The sequence below is a fragment of the Antechinus flavipes genome, chromosome 1, assembly GCF_016432865.1.
Source record: "Antechinus flavipes isolate AdamAnt ecotype Samford, QLD, Australia chromosome 1, AdamAnt_v2, whole genome shotgun sequence".
In the NCBI taxonomy this organism is placed as follows: domain Eukaryota; kingdom Metazoa; phylum Chordata; class Mammalia; order Dasyuromorphia; family Dasyuridae; genus Antechinus; species Antechinus flavipes.
This window is the reverse complement of record NC_067398.1, coordinates 681,130,902-681,151,975: the sequence shown is the minus strand read 5'-3', so window position 1 is coordinate 681,151,975 and position 21,074 is coordinate 681,130,902. Positions and strand designations below refer to the sequence as shown.

General features: G+C 44.6%; 1 protein-coding gene and 1 long non-coding RNA gene across 3 annotated transcripts in view; one reads left to right on the top strand and one right to left on the bottom strand.

Annotated features, from left to right (window-relative positions):
- Positions 1-17,065, top strand: part of CHFR (checkpoint with forkhead and ring finger domains) — a 41,033-nt gene extending 23,968 nt beyond the window's left edge. Inside the window, exons 10-17 of one of the 2 annotated variants that reach the window (XM_051972575.1) lie at positions 3,356-3,498; positions 7,997-8,119; positions 8,355-8,438; positions 9,379-9,449; positions 10,631-10,718; positions 13,066-13,173; positions 14,074-14,146; positions 15,327-17,065. In XM_051972575.1, the coding sequence (XP_051828535.1) occupies positions 3,356-3,498; positions 7,997-8,119; positions 8,355-8,438; positions 9,379-9,449; positions 10,631-10,718; positions 13,066-13,173; positions 14,074-14,146; positions 15,327-15,369 (733 nt within the window). In that variant the 3' untranslated portion in view covers positions 15,370-17,065. The remainder of the gene's footprint in view (positions 1-3,355; positions 3,499-7,996; positions 8,120-8,354; positions 8,439-9,378; positions 9,450-10,630; positions 10,719-13,065; positions 13,174-14,073; positions 14,147-15,326) is intronic. The other variant, XM_051972576.1, reaches the window with a different exon arrangement.
- On the bottom strand, positions 16,649-20,965 carry LOC127545353 (uncharacterized). The gene is made up of 2 exons (XR_007949640.1): positions 20,424-20,965; positions 16,649-18,109 (listed from the first exon to the last, which is right to left on the bottom strand). It is a non-coding gene; the product is annotated as an uncharacterized LOC127545353 (long non-coding RNA).
- Positions 20,966-21,074: the final 109 nt, after the last annotated feature.

Sequence of the window (21,074 nt, the reverse complement as noted above, 5' to 3'; positions counted from 1 at the left end):
GTTTATATTCATTTCCCAGTGTTCTTTCTTTGGGTGTAGCTGCTTCTGTCCATCCTTGATCAATTGAAACTGAATTAGCTCTCTTTATTGAAGAGATCCACTTCCATCAGAATACATCCTCAAACAGTATTGTTGTGGAGGTATATAATGATCTCCTGGTTCTGCTCATTTCACTTAGCATCAGTTCATGTAAGTCTCTCCAAGCCTCTCTGTATTCATCCTGCTGGTCATTTCTTGCAGAACAATAATATACCATAACGTTCATATACCACAATTTACCCAGCCATTCTCCAATTAAAGGGCATCCATTCATTTTCCAGCTTCTAGCCACTACAAACAGGGCTGCCACAAACATTTTGGCACATACAGGTCCCTTTCCCTCCTTTAGTATCTCTTTGGGGTATAAACCCAGTAGAAACAAACAGTTAAGTCTTGATACAGCCATAGTAGAGTGTCACTGGAGACGCTCTCTCTTCCTCTCTCCCTCTCCCTCCTCCTTTTCCTTCTCTCCCATTTCCACACTAGAAAAGCCCAACATTTGGTATAGATATCTATATGGAACCATATGTCAGTTTCTTCTATAAGGGTGAAGAGCATCTTTCTTCATAGGTCTGTCATTATCAATATTAATATTCTTGTTACAAGGTACTTTAATCTTCACACTCTGCATAATGTTGCTCTTACTGTATACAAAGTTTTCTTGGTTTTGTTCATTTCACTTTGCATTACTTTATGCATGCAAACACTCATGTGAGTCCATTTTTTTTTCTAAAACAACCTGCTTGTCATTTTTTTTTCTTTTTTTTTTTTTTAATTAAAGCTTTTTGTTTTCAAAATGCATGCAAAGAGAATGTTTGTGGCAGCCTTCTTTGTAGTGGCCAGAAACTGGAAATTGAATGGATGCCCATTAATTGGAGAATGGCCAAGTAAATTGTGGTATATGAATGTTACGGAATGTTATTGTTTGGTAAGAAATGACCAGCAGGATGATTTCAGAAAGGCCTGGAGAGACTTACATGAACTGATGCTGAGTGAAATGAGCAGGACCAGAAGATCATTATATACCTCAACAACAATACTATATGATGATCAATTCTGATGGATGTGGCCCTCTTTAACAATGAGATGAACCAGATCAGTTCCAATAGAGCAGTAATGAACTGAACCAATTACACCCAACGAAAGAACTCTGGGAGATGACTATGAACCACTACATAGAATTCCCAGTCCCTCTATTTTTGTCCCCCTGCATTTTTTATTTCCTTCACAGGCTAATTGTACACTATTCCGATTCTTTTTGAACAGCAAAATAACTGTATGGACATGTATACATATATTGTATTTAACTTATACTGTAACATATTTAACATGTATTGATCAACCTGCCATCGTGGGGGGGGGGGGGGGGGAAGGAGGGGAAAAATTGGAACAAAAGGTTTTGCAATTGTCAATGCTGAAAAATTTACCCATGAATATATCTTGCAAATAAAAAGCTATAATTAAAAAAAAAAAAAAAAAAAAACACATGCAAAGATAGTTTTCAGCATCCACCCTTGCAAAATCTTGTGCTCCACATTTTTGCCTTCCCTTCCTTCCCCTTCCCCTAGATGGCAAGTAATCCAATTTGTTAAACATATGCAGTTCTTCTATACACATCTCCACAATTATCTTGTTGCACAAGAAAAAACGATCAAAAAAGAGGAAAAACTGAAAAAGAAAACAAAAAGCAAGCAAACTAGAACAAAAAAAAAAAAAATGCTTTGATCCATACTCAGTTCCCACAGTCCTCTCTTTGGGTGTAGATGGCTCTCATCATCACAAGATCCCTGGAACTGGCCTGAATCACCTCATGGTTGAAAAAAGTCATGTCTGTCAGAATTGATCATCATATAATCTTGCTGTTGCTGGTTCTGCTCACTTCACTTCCTCCTCGTTATTTCTTATAATACAGTAGTGTTCCATTGTGATCATTTGGTCATCTTCCAGCTGACAGGCCAGAAAATGAGTCTTAAATTCCATTTGTCCAGCTGAGAGTTCTTTTGATTGTATAGAGGCTGGGTAAGACCTTCCCAGAACTTTTCAGGTTGGCTTTGTATGTTTGGATCTGTGGGATTCTATAAAAGGGAGACAGCTGGGTCATAGGGTCATAGATGTGGAGCTGGCAGGGCCCTCAGAATCCTCAAGCTTCCAAGAAGCTCCTACTCTTTGTCAGGCACAGAAACTCAAAGTAAAGCAAGCACAAATCACTGCTCTCAGGGAACTCAGTCTAACAGGAAGAAAACATGGAAACAATGATGTAGAAACAAGATACAGATAGGGTCCACTGGAGATAACTCTCTCACTAGGAAGGCACTAAAATTAAGGAGGATTGGAAACAGCTTCTTACAGAAGGGGAGACTTTCACTGAGACCTGAAGGAAGCCAGGAGACAAGAAGAAGAGAATTCTGTCTCTGAGAAAGAAATAGCCAGTGAAAATGCCCAGGGGTGTGGGGGGAAAGTAGGGTATCTTGGTTAAGGAAAAGCAAGGAGGACTTTATCACGGGAGCATGGAGGACATCAAAGGACAATGGCAGTAAGGTATAGGAAGAGCAGAAAGATCCACATGAGATCTCCTGGGAAGTCCCAGATACCCAAGGGAACAACCCAACCCGCCCAGACCTGCCCCTTAGGGAGTTCACTTTGGCAGCCTGCAGTCTAGTCCAGAGTTAACTGCTGACCAGGCATGCCTGGAGGACAGGACACCAACCTGCAGGCCATGCAGTAGTGTGGGCAGAGCCCTGAGGGCCTGCTCCAGAGGGTGAAACCTCACCAATGTAGGAAGGACCGCACCAAGCCGTTGGTTCCACATTGAGGGGAAAGAAGAGTCCGTCTTGAGGGTGATGATCCTAGGTGACAGGGACCATGGCGGTGCCCTCAGCAGTGATAGTGAAGTTAGGAAGAGGGGAACTGGGATAGAGCATGGTGACTTCAGTGTCCCTGAGCACCCCCTTCTAGATGTCTGTACGACAGGTAGCTTGGAGCTCAGGAGATAGGTTAGAACTGGACAGATGGATCTGAAAATCCTCACCCCTGGTAGCTGCTTAGTTTATCCAAGAAAGGAGTAGAGAGGGAGAATAGAGGGCTCAAGACAGAGGTTTGGGGGTCCAGGCCCACTTTAGAGGTGGGGATTGGCCCCCAGTCACAGAGGCAGAATTCACCAGTGTTCCCTCCTCAGCCTAGCAGATGTGACCGACCCAGTGCCTCCAGACCGGAGAGGAAGCGAAGCCCATGGGCATCAGGGACTCCCCCGAATACCCGTCATTGCCGGAGTCTGATGAGGGAGCTAACGGTGGGCTGAACCCTGTTTATCTTTCAGCCAGCCATATGTGGTGTGCCGACAGTGCCCCGGTTATCGCAGGCAGGCTGTGCCGCCTGCCCCCTGCCTGCTGCCTGAGAGAGATGGAGGTGCCTTCGAGGCCCCTGCAGATGCCCCCTCCACTTCTGCCAGCTTTCCTGCAGGTGAGTGACGTCAGAGTAGTCCCTGACACTCCAGATGTGCTGCTGTGGGTCCAGAGGTGGGAGCCCCTCTGTAGGCAGCACCATGGGGAGGCGAGAAGAGAGAGGGCTGGATCTGGAGTCACAGCACTTGGTGGGAGTCCGCACTCGGTCATTTGTCAGCTGTGAGACCATGGCCACATCATTTTGTCCTTTGGAGCTTCATTTTCCTCCTCTGTGAAATGGGGATCATTACACCGGCATTGACTGCCTCTGTGTTGTACAGAAAGCGTTCAGAAACACAAGCTATCAGGGTCAGGGAGGAAAGTCTTCCATTGGAGTGAATTTTCCAGGTAAATGATGCTTTCCTTTAAAGTTCTAAAACTTGGTTTAACTTAACAGTTTTAATGGAAATCCTTTTGAAATGTGTTTTATACTTCTTTGCCTTCATTACAAGGGTGTTCTAGCTCTCAGTCCTATGATCTCATCCTGCTGGCTCTTGATGACCTAACCTGCTTATGTGTGCTCTTTTGTTTTTCTGTTTCCTTCTGATTACCAGCTGTCACCCCTTATCACCATCATGTGGTTTCCCTTGGGGTCCTTTGTCCCTTCCAGTTTGCGATTTCTGACCTGCTTTGGGCTTAAGTAAACAAGCCAAGGCATCAAGAAAATGCATGCTGGTGGCCACATCCAAAACCTCGGGATGAGGGGATGGTTAACTGCCATGTTAACAAATTTTGGGCCCTTCTGGGACTCAAAATGTTATTACGTCCTTCAAATTCAGTACGAAGGAACTTCTTCTTCCCTTCATTAGAACCCCCTTAAAAAAAAAAAAAAAAAGCAGGGTGTGATAACTTGTTCAGGAAAGGAATACTCGAATCCTAAGAATAAATAGTGCTTAGGTGAATAGCTAATGAAACACACAAAGAAGTTTCTGAATAGCTTTCTTTCATTCTAAACTAATTTTTTTTTTACTTTTGATAAAGGTCTGACTTCCATTTTAAGCATTTATTGCCCAGTCTCTTCTCCTCCAACACCTGTCCTATGGAAAGTGTAGGTGTGGAGCTGGAAGGAGGTCAGAGAATAATCAGAATTCAGTCCAAGCCAACACATATTTAGTACCTGCTGTTTGGGCACTGGGCGAGGGAGAACGTTTAGACAAGATCCTGCCTGCCTGTGTAGATCTTAGAGTCTAGTATCTCTGTGGGACAAGGGTCTGAGAGGCATACAGAAAGGTAAGGAGAGGCTGGTGCAGCCAGGGGAGGGGGAGCGAGGAGGTGCCAAGCATAGGGATCAGCTCTAACAAGGGCATGGTAGCAGGGAAAGCCCAGGGCATGTATCAGTAATGATTGTACAGTAACTGCACTTATTATAGCGATTTAACAGTTAACCCATGATCTCACTTGAGCCTCACAAGAGTCCTGTGAGGCAGCTACTACAGGTATTATTATCCCCGTTTTACAGATGAGGAAACTGAGGCTCAGAGAGGTTAAATGACTTGCCCACAGTCATACAGCTAGTAAATATCAGAGGCGGGATTCGAGTCCAGGTCTCTGCTGACTCCAAGTCCAGCACTCTTCCCACTCTGCCGTTCTGTACAGGGGATGGTAAGTAGTCCAGTTTGGGCAGAGCCAAGGTTGTGTCTAAGGGGAATTCCACAAGAGCAGATGAGTCTGTGGAGGGCCTGAGACGATAGGATGAAAGTTGGGGCAGAGGAGACACAGGTGCATCAAGGAAAGGAATCGGCAGCTGGGCAAAAGCTGTGGCAAGCTGGGGAGAAGGTCAGCATGCACTCTGTGAGGTGCTAGAAAGGACGATTCAGTGGAAGAGGTCAGTGGGGAAAGAGGAGGTGGCCAGCACCGGGGAGACTGATGGGACCTAGGAAGGGGAAGAATGCCGGGCTTTCAGAATAAAAAGCTGAGTGGACATGAGGCTATTGGGGGGAAATCTGAAGAGGCTGTCTGGGGAGGTAATCAGGTTTAGATACACTTAGTTTTGGAGTTGCTAATAGGCCCTCCTGGTAGAATTGTCCTGTGGACAGATCTCGGGCTTGGGCAGAGGGTGCTGGGGAGATAGGAGCTGGCCGGGGAGCCTGCGAGGTAAAGGGCCCAGAAACAGTCAGGGCTTGGGGGTGTAAGCCCAAGGCAGGCAGGCAGGCTAGACTGCAGCTCTGGCCTGGGTGGGCCCCCTGGAGACAGTCAGACAGCCACAGTCCCATGGGGCACGGCCCCAAGTAAGTGGACTGGACTTTCTCTTGCAGATGTTTCTTCTACACTCTAGAGTTCTACAAGGAGTCAGTCAGGACATTTGCCCTTCTCCACATTCTCCAGGCTCTCCCAGCTCTGTCCACGGAGGGATGGGCAGTCTCTAGAGGCACTTGGTGACTTGTTTTCATCAAGGACATCATGGCCTCACTTAGAATATCCCTACTTACCAGCTCCCTATGAATCATCGCTGCTCTCTCTAGTCCAGTGATCATTCTCTCTGGCAAGAAAACAAAAGTAAGAGACAATTTAAACAGGGCTCCCTTCCCTTCCTCTTCTGCATCAGGCCTTTCTTGGATCTCCTTTTCCCCCAAAGAAGTTTTAAAAAATACTTTGCTCTTATTCGCTTTCCTTGCCTGCCTTAGCTCATGCTCACACTTGTCCTCAGTTATCTGCCCAGCTGCCATCTTTTACAAATGTCCTTAAATCCAAATGTTTGTGCCTCATTACACAACTCCTCTCCTTCTCCTTGTTGAACTCTTTGTCTTTACAAATCTTCAGAATTTCACTCTTTGGTTTTCCTTCCCTTCCAGGCCAACTTCCCCTTTAGAATTTCAGTTGATGTTTTTTCCATATCTTTTGAAATCTGCTTTGCAAAAGTCTAGGCCATGTGTCAGACAATGCTTGTCTTTTCTCAACTTTTCTACTACAATTTCTCAAATAGAATGGACATTATCTCCTTAAAAGTTCCCGTTGTTTTCATTTCACCAACCATTTTTTCCTCTTTTTTGTTGTTTGTTTTTGAGGCAATCGGGGGTTAAGTGACTTGCGCAGGGTCATGCAGCTAGTTCCTTCTTGCTGACAATCACATTTAAGACTAGAAGTTCTCACTGCTTCCTTCACATTTTTACCAGCTCTCATAGGGTGTCCTCCATGCCTGGCCAAGAGCCTGTTATTTCTGTATTTTAAGATTTGATCAAGTAATTTATGTTTTATCCTCGGAAACTGTCTTCTAAACTAGCTGTTGCCTTCCCATCTATGCTTGTCTTCTACTGGTGTCAGTTGTGAAGATTCCCCTTAGACGCTCCAGGTCTTCCATTTGTCAACCCAGTCGTGTTGTCATTAACAAAGCCTTCTGGGATCTCCCCAACCAGAGGAGAGTCATAGACGTGGGTCAGACATGTGCCCGACATGTGCCCCAAGGAACCTCTGAGAAAATAGCCACTCTCTCTGATTGACAGAGAACTGTCTCAGGACCACCACTATTCTTTCTTCTGAATCCTCCTGAGCGACTTCTCCCCTGACAGCTCCCCCTCATAGGATGTATCTCTCAGCCCTGCATGTGCAGTGTGTGGCCCTTTTCCCCCCATCACCTGATGCAGGTCAGCATCCCCCTTCCCCACCTCTGGAGATCTGGAGATACTTTTTCTTTGTTTTCACATAGAGGCCCTTTTTTTTTTTTTTTTAAATAAAAGGAACTCTTCATTCTGTCTGTTAACTGCAGAGTGGAAAGATATTCTTTGAATCTCATTACTCCATACTTTTTAGCATAGAGTAAAAATGATTTGGCTGTGGCTGAAGGCCAAATATTTATGCAGATCACTGAATGTTCTGTGTTCTCTTGCCTACTTTTGTGTATGTGGGGCCTCTAGTATATTTAAGTGTAGTCCCTAAAATACAGCTGTGGGGTATATAATGGATGCCCAGATACTTATAGAAGGAGGTGGCTTCTCTAATCCATTATGGTATTGGAATTATGTGAATCATTTTTCACATTTGAGGGAAAAAGCATCTTGTACCTCGGCAGGAATAACAATGATTTATTTTCTTGGTTTGTAACTTTTTTGAGCTCATTCTTTCCTTTACATAAAGCAGGAAAATAACTCTTAGTATTCAGGCGATGAAAATCAGATTTCTGGATCCTCATTTAAGCAAGCACTTACTAATAAGCATTTGAATGTAAGGGATGGTATTAAGTGCCAGGTACAGAGATGCACAGGACACAGTTGCTACTCTCAAGAAACTTATAATCTGTGAGGAAAGTTAAGTCAGCTGTCAGGGTTTGTGATGGAGCTTGGTGTGTGATGAGTCCACGGGAGAGGGACAAAGTAGTAGGAAAGTTCTGGGGAAGGAGAGGCCACTGCTGGCTATGGGGGACGTCAGGAAGATCTGGCCATCACTGGTGCCTTGGAGGAAGAGAGAGGGCTGCAAGGGGTATTAGGGGGATGAGGGTAGGCACATGGTCTGAGGACAGCGCTGTCTGGGAGGCTTTAGCAGTCATACTTCGTGCTCAATCCTGACTCTGGTCTGTGATCCAGCCACCCAGGACTATGTGTGTCCTTCACAAGGAAGTCACGCCATATGCACCTGCTGTTTCCAGCCCATGCCAGACCGTCGAGCTGAGCGGGAGCAGAACCCGCACGTCGTTGCCCCCCAGCAGTGTAAGTGAGGCCGCTTGCAGCCCCCCTCTCCATAGGGGAAGGACTCAGAAGGACGAGCCTGAACTTCCCCAGAGCCTTTTCCTGTATCCTATAAACTGCCAGGGCCATTGCTGTCTGGGGCCTCCGTGGGTGGGTTCGGTTTCTCTGGGCTGCTCGGGCCAGGCCCGTCACTCCCCCGCCATGGACAGCGCTGACCTCATGGGCATCTGACGCATCTCTCCTTTGTGTCCCGCAGGCGCCGTGTGCTCACAGCCCTTCTGCCACCTGTATTGGGGCTGTACCCGGACAGGCTGCTCGGGCTGCCTGGCACCATTCTGCGGTAATGACAGAGCTGAGGAGTCCTTCCATCGCCCAGGAAATGGGCTTTCCTTTGTGTGTCTTCTCTCTGAGCTTGAGGGTGTCAGCAGTCAGTCCAGACACATTTATTAAATCCCAGGCATATGTGTCAGGAAGTGGGCTGAGTGCTGGGGATGTGAAGAAGGTAGTTCCTGCTCTCAGGGAGCTCACAGTCTGACAGGAAGATACCATGCAAATAGCCACGTGGAAACAAGCTGCAGCCTGGCTAAATGAGAGTCATCAGGGAAGGAAGTAGGAGGCAAGCTGAAAGGGGATGAGGAGGGAGAAGGTTCCAGGAGAGCCACAGAAAGGTCCAAGATAAGGGCAAGCTGCATTTGTGGCGGGAGTTCTCTTTCACCTGTTATACTGTCTCTCCTAATGTCTTGCTGTGATACCTCATTGTAGTGTGGTGATGATCCTGGAGTCTAAAGCCTTCCAGAACCATCCTAGTGCTAAGGGACCTATCTAGCTAAGTCCAGAGTGAGTGATCACCAAGTTTGATTAATTCTCCAAGATCATCTGCTGAGACCTCATTACAAACTCAAAAAACACTCTCAGGATTGAAATCATCCGTTACAATGGCTTGTTTGTCAGAAATCAGGATAGAGCCTGATATTTGAGAAGCCATGAAATTCATGTGAAAATGGGGTTCCACCAGTTTCTAGGCGGGGAAAGCTGCACTAGAAGTAAAGGTAAGCAGGTCGCAATTTTTAGACCTGCTCACCCTCAAAGGAAAGTACATGAGAGACCTTGAAGGGCTCACATTTTGGAGTAAAGCATCAGGGAAGTCTTCTTTTTCCATTTTTCACTTGGCTCTAGTTTTATCTGTTTTTTCCACAGTGATTACAAAATTGGTTGTCGTATATCTTAGTTGAGCAATAATTTTAAGACACTTCATAATATATTTTCTCCCTTCTCAACAGAGATAAATCTTGGTGAAAAATGTTTAGATGGTGTACTAAACAACAACAACTACGAATCAGATATTCTAAAGGTATTCTTTTATTTTAAACATAAAAGGAGCAACATGTGAAAAATAAAAAAGATTTAGTAATCACCACCAGAGAAAAGCATGGAAAGTTACTCTACATTGATGAAGCTTTATGTAGACCCGTCACTTCTTTATCAGCTACAGCTCTTCTCCCCTTTAGTCTGCCAGAAGATTTCTAAATCACTGCCAGCCTGAAAATGTCTTTGCTAACTTTCTGATAGTTTGTATTTACTAACAAGTAAATAAAATCAGTAGCCAGATTTAAATTTTCTGCTCCCTGATCTTAAGTTAAAACTGTGGGACATTAGAATGTGAAGGGAGTTTCCCAGAAGGCCAATTCAGAGCTCTCATTCTTGACTGAAATGTTGAATGTTAATAGGATAGTTGTAGCTTCTAAAGATTCATCATTATATTTTATAGAAGCCAAAAGCATACTTCTCCTGCCAAACTCCTGGTTAAAAGCAAAGAAATTCCAGTCTCAGTGCAATAATACAACATCTGGTTTTCCAGAAGAAGGAGATCCCTTGAAATGTTCATGGGCAGATCTGATTGCTTTCTAACATAGTTTGTGTTTGCTGCTGTTTACAATGTAAACAGCATAGGGAGGATATCATTGAGGCAGCAGCATAGGGATTGATTGCATCCATTTTACAAATAAAACAGTCTGGCCAGGGTCACAGAACGGTTGAGTGTCTGAGGCAGGATTCACATCCAGGACTTGCTGAGTTCTGGTCTAGCACTAATCACATGGATCAGTGTGGAGAATATGATTGGTTTGTCTGGCCAAGCAAGAATACAAAATTTATTTGAGACTCAGAGGATCCTCTGGCCTCTGACCTCAAACAAGAGTCCAGCCGATGTCTACTTCATTTGTTACTGTCCTCACAGATTGTTCTCCAGTAGACAGATGAACTGGAGCTTTAGCCAGCAAAGCTACTGTCATTAGTGCTAGCGGTCTTGACCTTGGTCAGTTAAATTGTCCATTCTCATCATGGCTGTGACCACAGTGGGCCTAGCACAGCATTTTGTTTGGGGGCCATCTAGCCCAGCTTGTTTTAGCTAGCTCACTCTTTTCTCCCTCCCTCCTTCCTTCCCTTCCCCTTTTTCTCTCTCCCCTTTCTATCTCTCTTTTTTTTTTTCCTTTTTCTCTACGTATATTTGACAGACTTCCTATTTCCCTGCAGGCTTACCTAACATCCCGGAACTTGACATGGAAAAATGTGTTAAATGAAAGTTTGCTGGCTCTTCAGAGGGGACTGTTTCTCTTGTCAGGTGAATGTCTCATTCTTGGATCATCTCAGGCGCTCGATTTCCTTCCTTTGGAGGTGTGGTGAGCCTTCAGGGAACCCCTTTTTGCTTGGTGATCACCAAGCCTGAGGTAGAGTGCAAGTTTAGGACGGAGAGGGTGGTAAGGAGATGGACATCATATTATACAGATCACAGGTTACTCACTGCTGTCCCCCGAAGCGCCCCCAATAAGAGGCCTGGTGACACGTTGTTATGCTTGCTGTTTTCAGGCATGTCTGGGCTGGCTTTTCATGCTTTCTAAATTTTCAAAAATAGCCCTTTCCAGACCTTGGCAGAGTGTAAGCTTCACTGGTTATGGTGAAAAAACCCTCAGTAAATTGTTTTTCCAGCCCACATAGCCCACATCAAGAACCTTCCTCACTGTCACTTCCTCACAGAGCAAGGCTACAGAGAAATGGAGGTTTCACAAGTGCCCAAGGGTTCCATTCCGGAACCCACTGGTCTTGGGGACGTGGCACCAGCTTAGTTCTGGGAGGGCCCAGGCCAATAAGGGCTGCCAACAGTGTTCCAGAAGAGTGACCCCAGCCTGGCCATGGAGACCCACCATTACCCCATCAAGCAGCATGAGGTTATCTAGTGCCCCTTAATGAGACACGGCCTGCTCGTGCAGTAGACAAATGAATTCCAATTCATCCCCAGGCTGTGCCAGCCCTTCTGGCTGCCAGTTATGTAGAATGGGGATTGCAGGCCCTCCCCCCAAGGTCGTTGTGAGAATCTGCCGAGATCCTAGCTGTAAAGTGCAGCAGCACTATTATCAGGATAAGGTGTGGTTCATGCTTGGTGCTGGGGCCCAGAGACAGAAATGGCCCACAGGAGGAGATTATGCAGGCAGAGGCAGGCACACAAGGGAGACCCCAGGGTCCCAAAGAGGAGGCAGGGCTGTGTCCCAAGCCTCCAGGTGCGGTGAGGGAAGGCTGCCAGGAGGAGCCAGTGCAAGCTAGAGGGTGGGGGTGGGGTGGGAGGAGTGGTGCTTAAGAGGAGTCTACCTTTGTTCAGAGAGCCAGTAGGGCCCCAGTGGCAGTTATTAAGGAGAGTGCAGAATATGGGCAGGATCAGTGGATTAGAGGAGGGAAGGCCAGAGGCAAAGAGATCAAGGCAGAGAGGGGCCACTGGTGAGAGGTGTTGGGTCTATGGGAGAGCAGGATCTGTGTGCAAAAGGGGGCAGGTAGACGTGAAGGTGTGCAGCAATGGAGGCTGAGGATGATCCTGGGGCTGCAAGCTTGGGACCATCAGGAGAGCGGTAGAGAAGTTCCTAAGAAAGGTACTTTGGGGGAGAGCAGTGAGTGACCCGTGATCTAACATGATGTCCATCTCCTCATCACCCTCTCCGTCCATTTATACTCTACCTCAAGCTTGTTGACCACCATCCCTGGCAGCCCATCACTTTTCTCACCCCATTGCTGGGCTGCGAGGTTCATCTGTCTTGGTCTCCATCCCCTGGGCCAAGAATGAAAGAAGATGTCTGTCAATGTGGTTCCCCACTGCTCATTCCAGACCCCCCAGTCTTCTCTTGCCTTGACTCCCTAGTGACCCTCATCTTTGGAAGACCTCTGGATTCCCCTAACTTTCTCAGTGATTATAGTATCTGGTCCATCATCTTCCTCTGGACTTGGTCTTTGACCCGGCATCAGTCTGACCTCTTACTCCCTTAACCTCCTTTAAGCTCACAGGTCTCTTCTGCCTTATGTAATACATATATCGGACCTCCCCATCTCCTTCAGCAAGCCTGTATGAAGTGCCTGCTGTGGGTGAGGTCACTCTGCTCACTCACTCCCCCAACCCAGGGCTCCCCTCCCTGCTTATTGTAAAGCTTTCAACACTGCCTGGCACATAGTAAGCGTTATGCAAATGTTGTCATCATCATTAGTAGTCTTATCATCTGCTGTAAAAAACTACTTTTTTAGACAACAAAAGCTAACATTTATATTGAATTTTACAAATATTGTTTCATTTGATCCTTACAAGAACTCTGGAGGGGCAAGTGCACTTATTATTCCCATTTGAGAGATGAAGAGACAGGCGAGGGGGAGATAAAGTTACTTACTCAAGGCACCACAGCTAGGAAGTACCCGAGGGTGGATTTGAACTCGGTGCTCCTAAATCCAAGCCTGGTGCTTTGCTCTGTGATGTCCGAACACACATTCTTAAGGCACAAGCCACTCGATGGTTTGGCTTTAGTGCATTACTGACATTTTACCATGAATAAATACTATTTGTGATTTATCAATTAGCAAGATGGTTGGTGTTTTGTAAAACATCACATTGCATGAGGATTACATCTTGCTGATATTTTTAAGGATTTCTTTTCTAGATTACCGAATTACTGGAAATACTGTGCTTTGTTACTGCTGTGGCCTACGCAACTTTCGAGAGTTGACATACCAGTACAGACAAAACATCCCTGCTTCAGAATTACCAGGTGAGGAAAACTGCCTCCTGGTGGTAAAGTTGGCTGGTTTTCTTTTTTAAGAGCTACCCAGCCAAGACTCACAGGAACTGAAGCAAAAGTGAAATCAACAGAACCAGAAGGGCATTGTATACAGTCCCAGGAATACTGTACAAAGATTAATACTTAGCGATTCTCAGCTATACAAGGACCCAGGACAAGTCTGAAGGATTTATGATTTAAAAAATGCTTTCCCATCTCCAGAGAAAGAACTGATGGAATTTCAATGCAGATCAAAGGATCCTTCTTGGGGAAGGGGATTTGTCTCTTTCTTTCACAACTTGACTTAGATGGAAATATTTTGTGTGACTATACATGTATAATCTTACCTTCAAATCAAATTTCTTACCTTCTATGGCAATTGGGGGGAGAGAAAAGGACAAGGAAGTTGAGAGGAATGGGAGAGAATGTGAAGCTCATAATTTGGAAAAAAAAAAAAACTTAAATTTTTTTTCCATGTAATTAGAAAGTAAACTAAAATGTTAGGGGAGAGGGAAGTTCCTCAGCTGTTTTCTGGGCTCCAGTGAGACCAGGAATGTGCCTGTTGTAAGAATGGGCTTGCAGCTCTGAGGATAGAAAAGGGGGGGAGAAAAGGCCCTTCTTACTTTAATGCAGCTCCATCCCAGAGGCATGTTAGAGACTTCCTTCATATCTATACCAGCAAAAATGATGTTTTTCAATAAAGACATCCTGTTGGGAAGGAAACAATTTCATTTCTTTTTACTAGGGCTGGGTGAAATGTTTTCACAGCCATTTGATTAAATTGTCTTAGAAGCCAGGATCCAAATTGTTATTAATGCTAATGTTCTCCAGGAACCCACATTTTGCTTTGTTTACAACAGCCATTAATCAGAATCTTTGGTCTTTTTTCAGGGACTGTAACATCTCGTCCTGATTGCTACTGGGGGCGCAACTGCCGGACTCAGGTTAAAGCTCACCATGCCATGTGAGTAACTGAGCCTGTGGATTATGGGTCTTAATGGAATATGAAGGGGAAGAGGAGGGTGCTGATTCAGAGACAGGTAGTATTTTTTTTTTCTAAAGTAGATTATTTGGAACAAATCTGTGGGAGGTACCACCTATTAGGAAAATTAGAATGAAGAAAAATTTTAGGAAAAATGAGAAAAGGTATATCATCCCTCCCTATGTAGGATTTCATTTAACTTTCCACATAATTTTTAAAGAGGAAATTTTTTGGCAAAAAAAAATTTCATATGTAACCATCTAATGTTAAGGAAAATGCTTCTAGCTTGAAAGCAGCTAAGCATTTCAGCCTGAAATCTGATGGGAAATGCTAGAGGACCCTCTGTTTTCCCAGCACAAAGAGGAAAGGGCAAGAATTAATTCTTTGATCTCTGCAATTGTAGTCAAGGTCAATGGAACAAATTAATTTGTTTCCCAGACTTTATAATGGGGCAGCTGAATGGCACAGTGAATAAAGTTGCCAGCTCTGGAGTCAGGAGGACTTGAGTTCAAATCTTCCCTCAGATATTTGACCCTTGCTAGTCACTTAATCCCAATCTTGCCATAACCACCAAATTTTATAATGAATCTACATCAGACTTTTGAGGAACACAAATATTTTACATATAGGGACTTCTTTGGTGATCAGGCTTTAAGGCTGGGAGTAGAAATGAGCAATAGTGGTGGGTTGTCAGGTCGGTGGCCCTTGTCCCTCCTCACTGCACCCACCTCATCTGTGTCATTATTGTTGTTTGTGTCTTTCTGGAAGCCAAAGACAGAATTAGTTTATCTTAATTCTTTAAGGAGCAGAAGCCAGATGAGCAACTCCTGAGGAAATTTGGGTTACTGCTGTTTTCTGTCCACAGATCCCACTAGAAAGCTTCTAGAAGGAAATAAAATGATCACTCTTTGCAACTGATATGACATACTTAAAGAATCCTAGAAAATCATCCAAAAACTTATGGAAACAATTCAGTCTTGGCAAAATTGCAGGATATAAAATAAACTCATATAAAAGTAAGCTTCTAGAAATTTGAACTTTCAGGACTTGGACTCTAGAAACTGTAAAAAAAAGGGTGTGGTCAGACCTTACCCAGCCCTGTATAGTTCTGTAACTTTGTATAGTATCATCTTGTGTAACTCAAAAATGTTTCTTTTTGCAGGAAATTCAATCATATTTGTGAACAAACACGCTTCAAGAACTAAGCCTGGAAGTACTGATAGTCTTGGATATTTATATGTAAAAACAAAAAAAAGTTTCAAGACCTCAATTACAGAACATAAATGTTTTCAGGGCATTTTAAAGTTCCCTCTTGGAGGGGAGTTGGCTATCTCTGCATCAGGTACTGGTGTGATTTTTTTTTATTTTGTAGAGCTTTATACTTGAGTAAGACCTTTTTTAAGTAACCTGAAGAGCATTTCATGGTGCCCATCAGGCACACCATTGTGTCAGCAGCAACAGCGGACTGGAAGACACACTCAGGACAGGCAGGAATGGCACCGATGGTCATGAGATGTCCTGAAGCTGAAGTGTTTGTTGTGTAGGATTGTCAAAGGAAAAAATTCAGCACCAACCACTCCACTTCCCACCCCCATCTCTACAGATGAGAGCCTCATTTTGTTTCTTCTACCTTCACCAAAATGGTTGTTAGATCAGGAATTCCTTTTTACCAAGAATTTTGTATGGCAAAAAAAAAAAAAAAAAGACAAAAATGTATCAAATACACTGTTTCCTTGTTGCTTAAGAAAAAGCAGCAAATGTTTACAGCCCATAGGGCATGCCTAGTGCTTTGCTGTAGGAAAAACAGTTTGACTCATGTACATGTGTGCGCGTGGGTGTGTGTGTTTTAGGGTTAGTCAGTCTGGTGTTTTTCATTTCTTATTAGAATGAAACCTCACAAGCAGCACAAATAATATAATGTATCATTTATAAGCCAGTTAGGAGTTGGGAGACTGTCCTGTGTATAGGAAATGCTATGTGTGTCTTGTAGATCTTCACAATCACATGAAAGACCCAAACACTGTCACTGGCATAGATTCCCTCATTAATGGGCTGTGATTGGCACATGTCCCCTAGCATTCCAGGGAGGGACCATTTGGTAGCACATAGCTGCACTAATTATGCCACAAGAGATGGCCTTCCACATTGTTTAGGTTTATCTGATAACCAAAAACAAGAATCCTAACATTTTCAGAAATATTTCTTTTAATTGGGCATCAGAGGTGGGTATTTCCTCAGCTCTCTCTTTGGAACTGACTTGAACAATTAGTTATGTCAGGCATTGGGCCCTATCCTGGGGGCACAGACAAAAACTGTTAATGTCTCCTGTTGTATAGGTAGCCTCTGAACATAGCTCCCTAGAGAGAGAGAGAGAGGTGAGAAGGTAATCAATTCCAGGAGTCCTCAGTCATAGGATTTAATTTTGCCAGCTGGATAGCTTGAATTTGCTTGGACTCCCCAGGAAATAAACCAAACCAAATAATCTTTATAGTTCTGCATTTTAATTATGCTTCATGTTTATAGCCAAATTGAAACTTAATGAAAAAAGACACAGGAGATACTGCTCCCAGTCAGATCTTAGAGAACGAGGGGAAAGGACAGGTTCTCATTCTAGTCTGCTGCTTCTTACCATCCTGGTTTGGGTATTCCCTTGTTCCACTTTACGCACTGACTGTAGAGCGCAATCCCAGAGACAGTGGTTTTGGTCTTCATGCTGGACTGTGTCCAAGTCATTATCCCCCTTTTCAGAAATCCCACACAGTGTCTTATGTGTGAGTGTGCAGATTGACAGCTTCCTCCATATCCCAGCAAACAGCAATCTTATAGCAGCCTTTGTTTCCTACTTGCCCTGGTATCTTTTCCTGCATTAGAATTAAAATTTTATCTGGAATAATACTTGAACTATTGTTTTATGTGAAGCACGTTTGTTTTCACTCTTTTGTTTTAAGTAGCCACTCCTGTTTTAGCAGTAACCATTTGCCTGAAAGCCTGCAAGTCTTGCCTTTTCTCAGGAATATCATTTCTATTTGTCTTTTTAGTGTAACTTATGGTGATGGAGGCAAATCCTTTCTGGTCCAGTGCAGAAATGTGCTTATTGTTTCCTTCTTTCTCCCTTTTATAACAATATTTTTTTCAAAGAAACCTGTTGCTCTGCTGAGAATTTGTGTGACCAGTGAGCTGATGATCCTACTTCTGATGAAGAATGAATGTTGACATCCCATCTTATGGTGCTCCTTTGCCTAGAAGTTGATCTTGGGTATTGGGTCACCGTCAACATGTCACCTGGTTCTCAGAGCTTTCTTAGGTCACACTTTCTCTACTTCTTCCTCTTTAGAAAATGTAGATCTGCTTTTCTATGCATAAGGTTGAAGTGAGTACAATGGGACAAAAGGTTTTCCCAGTTATGCTGGATCTGAAAATGCCAAAACAAAGGAGAACTCAGAACTTCTTTTAAGTGACTAAGAATACAGGGTAGGTAGTTGACAGGACTCCTTTCTGCAAAGACTGTCCAGCAGTTGTTATTGAATGTGATTTTTTTCCAGTACAGCAGAAATACACTCCTTTCACATCTGTCAAATCTGTCAACTTTAAAACACACCTTGGGAGCCTCAGATCCTGGCTAAGGCGAGCATGCTCCACAAGAATCCAGAATACATGAGGGCTTTATTTGTTTGTGATTTCTCTCAAGCTACAACCCCTCCTTCCACTGATGGCAAGAAAACTAACCTACCTTAACTACCATTGTTGTCTGTGTCTTTGTTTCATGGGGTCTTTTTTCTCTTGCACTGATGGTTAGATGAATGTGATTTATGAGATTTGTTGGTATTTGAAGCTTTGACCTCAGCTTTATTCAGCAGGCTTTGCCAAACACCTGCTGAGTTGTCTCAGCTACTTGTCACTTGGGAAGCAAATGTCTTTCTAGCCATTTGTCAAGAGGACTTAGGTCTGGAAAAGGAATTTAGAGATCAGTAGTCAAACCCTCTCATTTTACAAATGAGGAGACAAAAATCCAGAGAGGGAAACCTAGGATCAGACAAGTAACATAACTGGAGGTCAAAACGCAGGCCCACAGACTCTGAAACTGTTGTTCTTTCTCTTCCCCACAATGATCTGACCATTTCCAATAAGACTTATTGGAGACAGAGTCTCCTTAGCTACATCACTTTCTCTAGGATTGACCTCAACAAATAGTTATTAAGTAGTGCCCAGGGACATAAAGACAATCAGAAACTCCTTTTCTTGCTGTTGAGGAACTGTAAGTGGCACCTGGAGAAACAGGTGAGAAGAGCATCTGTTCTTCCAGATACTTCAACTAGCCATTGTCTAGAGGTGCCCCTCACTGGCTTGAAGATTCTGTCATAGAAGCAAGCATCAAACATCATCTAGTCCTCCCCTTTAGTTTTCAAGTCCGGAAAGAAGCACAAAGAAGGGGAATAATAGATTTGATAATTTTAAGGTTTGCAAAGCACTTTCTTCACAACAACCTCGTTAAGGTAGGCGCTAATAGTATACATGTTATCTCCGTTTTACAGCTAAGATTTAAGGCTCAGCTAGCATGTTAATTGTTAATTCCCTCTGAGAGTCCAATTTTCTCAGACCTCAATTCAACTTCCCTCTGACTTAGACTTTTGTAGAGGGCTGAATTTAAGAGGCCAGAGTCAGACCTAGAGGGGGACTGGAACAGATTCGGGGAAGACAGGCTGGAGGCTGGAGCACAAGCTCCTGAACTCAGGGATACTTCAAGACAGAGACCATTATGGTGGTCCTTCTGCCTCCCCTACAGAAACCAAGACACATTCCAGAGGACCTCCAGAAAGCTGGCCTGGGCCCTAGGCAAGGAAACTAGTTTGTGGAGACAAAAGATTTTTGGGCTTTATCTCTGGCTATTCTCGTGGTGATTACTTAGTTGAAAGGAAGGCTGGTCCAAAAATCTCCAGAAAACCAACCAGAACTTTAGCCTAACCTTCATATTCTCTCCTCTCTGTCTCTCTCCCTCCTCCCCCTTAAAAGGAACTAAATTCAGTAGGATTAGTTGGATTAAATAGTATGTGCCAAGAGCTAGGCATACCTAGACAAAATGAGAAAACCAGTCCTCTCCCTGAAGGACCTTCAATGTATCCACAATAAAACCATCGCCTTCCTCTCTGAGCATCCTCCCAACTATTGATGCTTTCCTTCATCCTTCCAACCGGTTGCCAAGTTTTAGTGATTCTATCTACACCCGTAATTACCACTCTTTGTGGCCTTTATCACCTCTTGGATACTGAGAAAACCTCCTGAGTGGCTACTTGCACTATTCTCCTACAATCTATCCTTCACAAGGCTGCCAAGATGTGTCTTCTGAACAAGAGTTCAAAGGCTTCTCGTTGCTGCTAAAATACTATTTCAGTATGACATTTGGAGGTTTTCCCACAATCTGCCTCAGATATTGGGCCTGAAATCAGGAAGGCCTGAGTTCAAACTTGTGTGTAACCCGGGGCAGGTGCTGCCCCTGTTTGTCTCAGTTTCCTCATCTGCAAAATAGGGACAATAATACCACCTTTCTCCCAGGGTCACTGTGAGATATATGATATTTACAATCAGCTCAGTTCTGGCACACATTGGCTATGTCAATGCTTACTTTATCATTCTTTATTCAATGTGTCAGACTCTTGGAGACTCCAAATAGGGTTTTCTAGGAAAATATACAGGAAAGCGTTGTCATTTCCTTCTCCAGCTCATTTTACAGATGAGGAAACTGAGGCAAATAGGGTTAAGTGACCTGCCCAAGATCACAGTCAAATTTGAACTCCAGTCTTCCTTATTCCAGGCTTGGCGCCTCAACTCCTGAGCCAACTAATGTAAACACGTTACTATACACTCAAATGGATAATTCCTTCAATGTTGCTCAAAACACTCCCGCCCTTGTCTAATGCAAATGGCGCAAGGTAACTCAGGAACAAGGTCAGGTTCCCTTCGCTCTTTACATCATGAGGTCTCCCCCTGTCTCCCCCTGAGTACAGCTGGGGGGGGGGGGTCCACTGGCCTGCTGCAAGGCTTTGGTTTTCCCCAATATCACATTCTGGAAAGCGCTTTTTCTCCTTTGCTCTTGCTATGCAACTTTGCTGTCTTTTCGCTCGTATATTTTCCCAATGACCTTTCCCATTAACCCCCCCCTCTTAGTATACCATATTTTGCTTCAGGCAGATCTTGGATCAAATGCAAAATAGCCAATACAAAGTAGTCTAGTTGGGAATTAGTTAAGAGAAAGCACTGGTACCTGGGGCGGGAGGTTTCACTCCCACCAGGGCTTCCTGAAGGCGCAGTCTGCGCCGGGGTCCAGGAGCAGCATGGGGGGGCGGGGGGAAGGGCAAGCGCCTTCTCTGAGATTCAGTCTAGGAAGGGCTTTCAATGCTCCCTCCTCTAGCAAGCCGACTAACCGGCACTCGTTAAGCACCTACTGTATGCCAGGCACCCAGAAAGCTGCTCCCAAGGAGTGTAAAGAGTGCCATTGCCCAGAATTCGTGGATCATGAAAGACGAGACAGGAGGAAAGGGAACAGGGGTCATGGGTCACTACCCTCGACCGCCCCTTTCCCCGTTTCCACCCCTCGTTCCAACGGAGAAAGTCAACCGCCGGGGGCTTCGGCTCTGAACTGGCCCGGGAAGCCCGAGCAAGAGGCGGTGCCGCATCCGCACCAAGAGCAGCCGGGGCCAGGTTCAGTGAGGAAGTTCGTCCAGCTCTGCCGAGGAAGGAGCATCCAGAATAAGGCATCAGAGGGAGCAACACCCGGGAACCAGTCTTGAAGGAACCGGCCCGGAAGCTTCCCTTGGAGCTCTCTCTGCTTCCGCTGGAAGTGGGTCTGGCCAGCTTCTTCCTGTTTGGGTTCCGGCGAGGGCGGGTTCTCGGGTCTCCGTTTGCCTACCGAAGA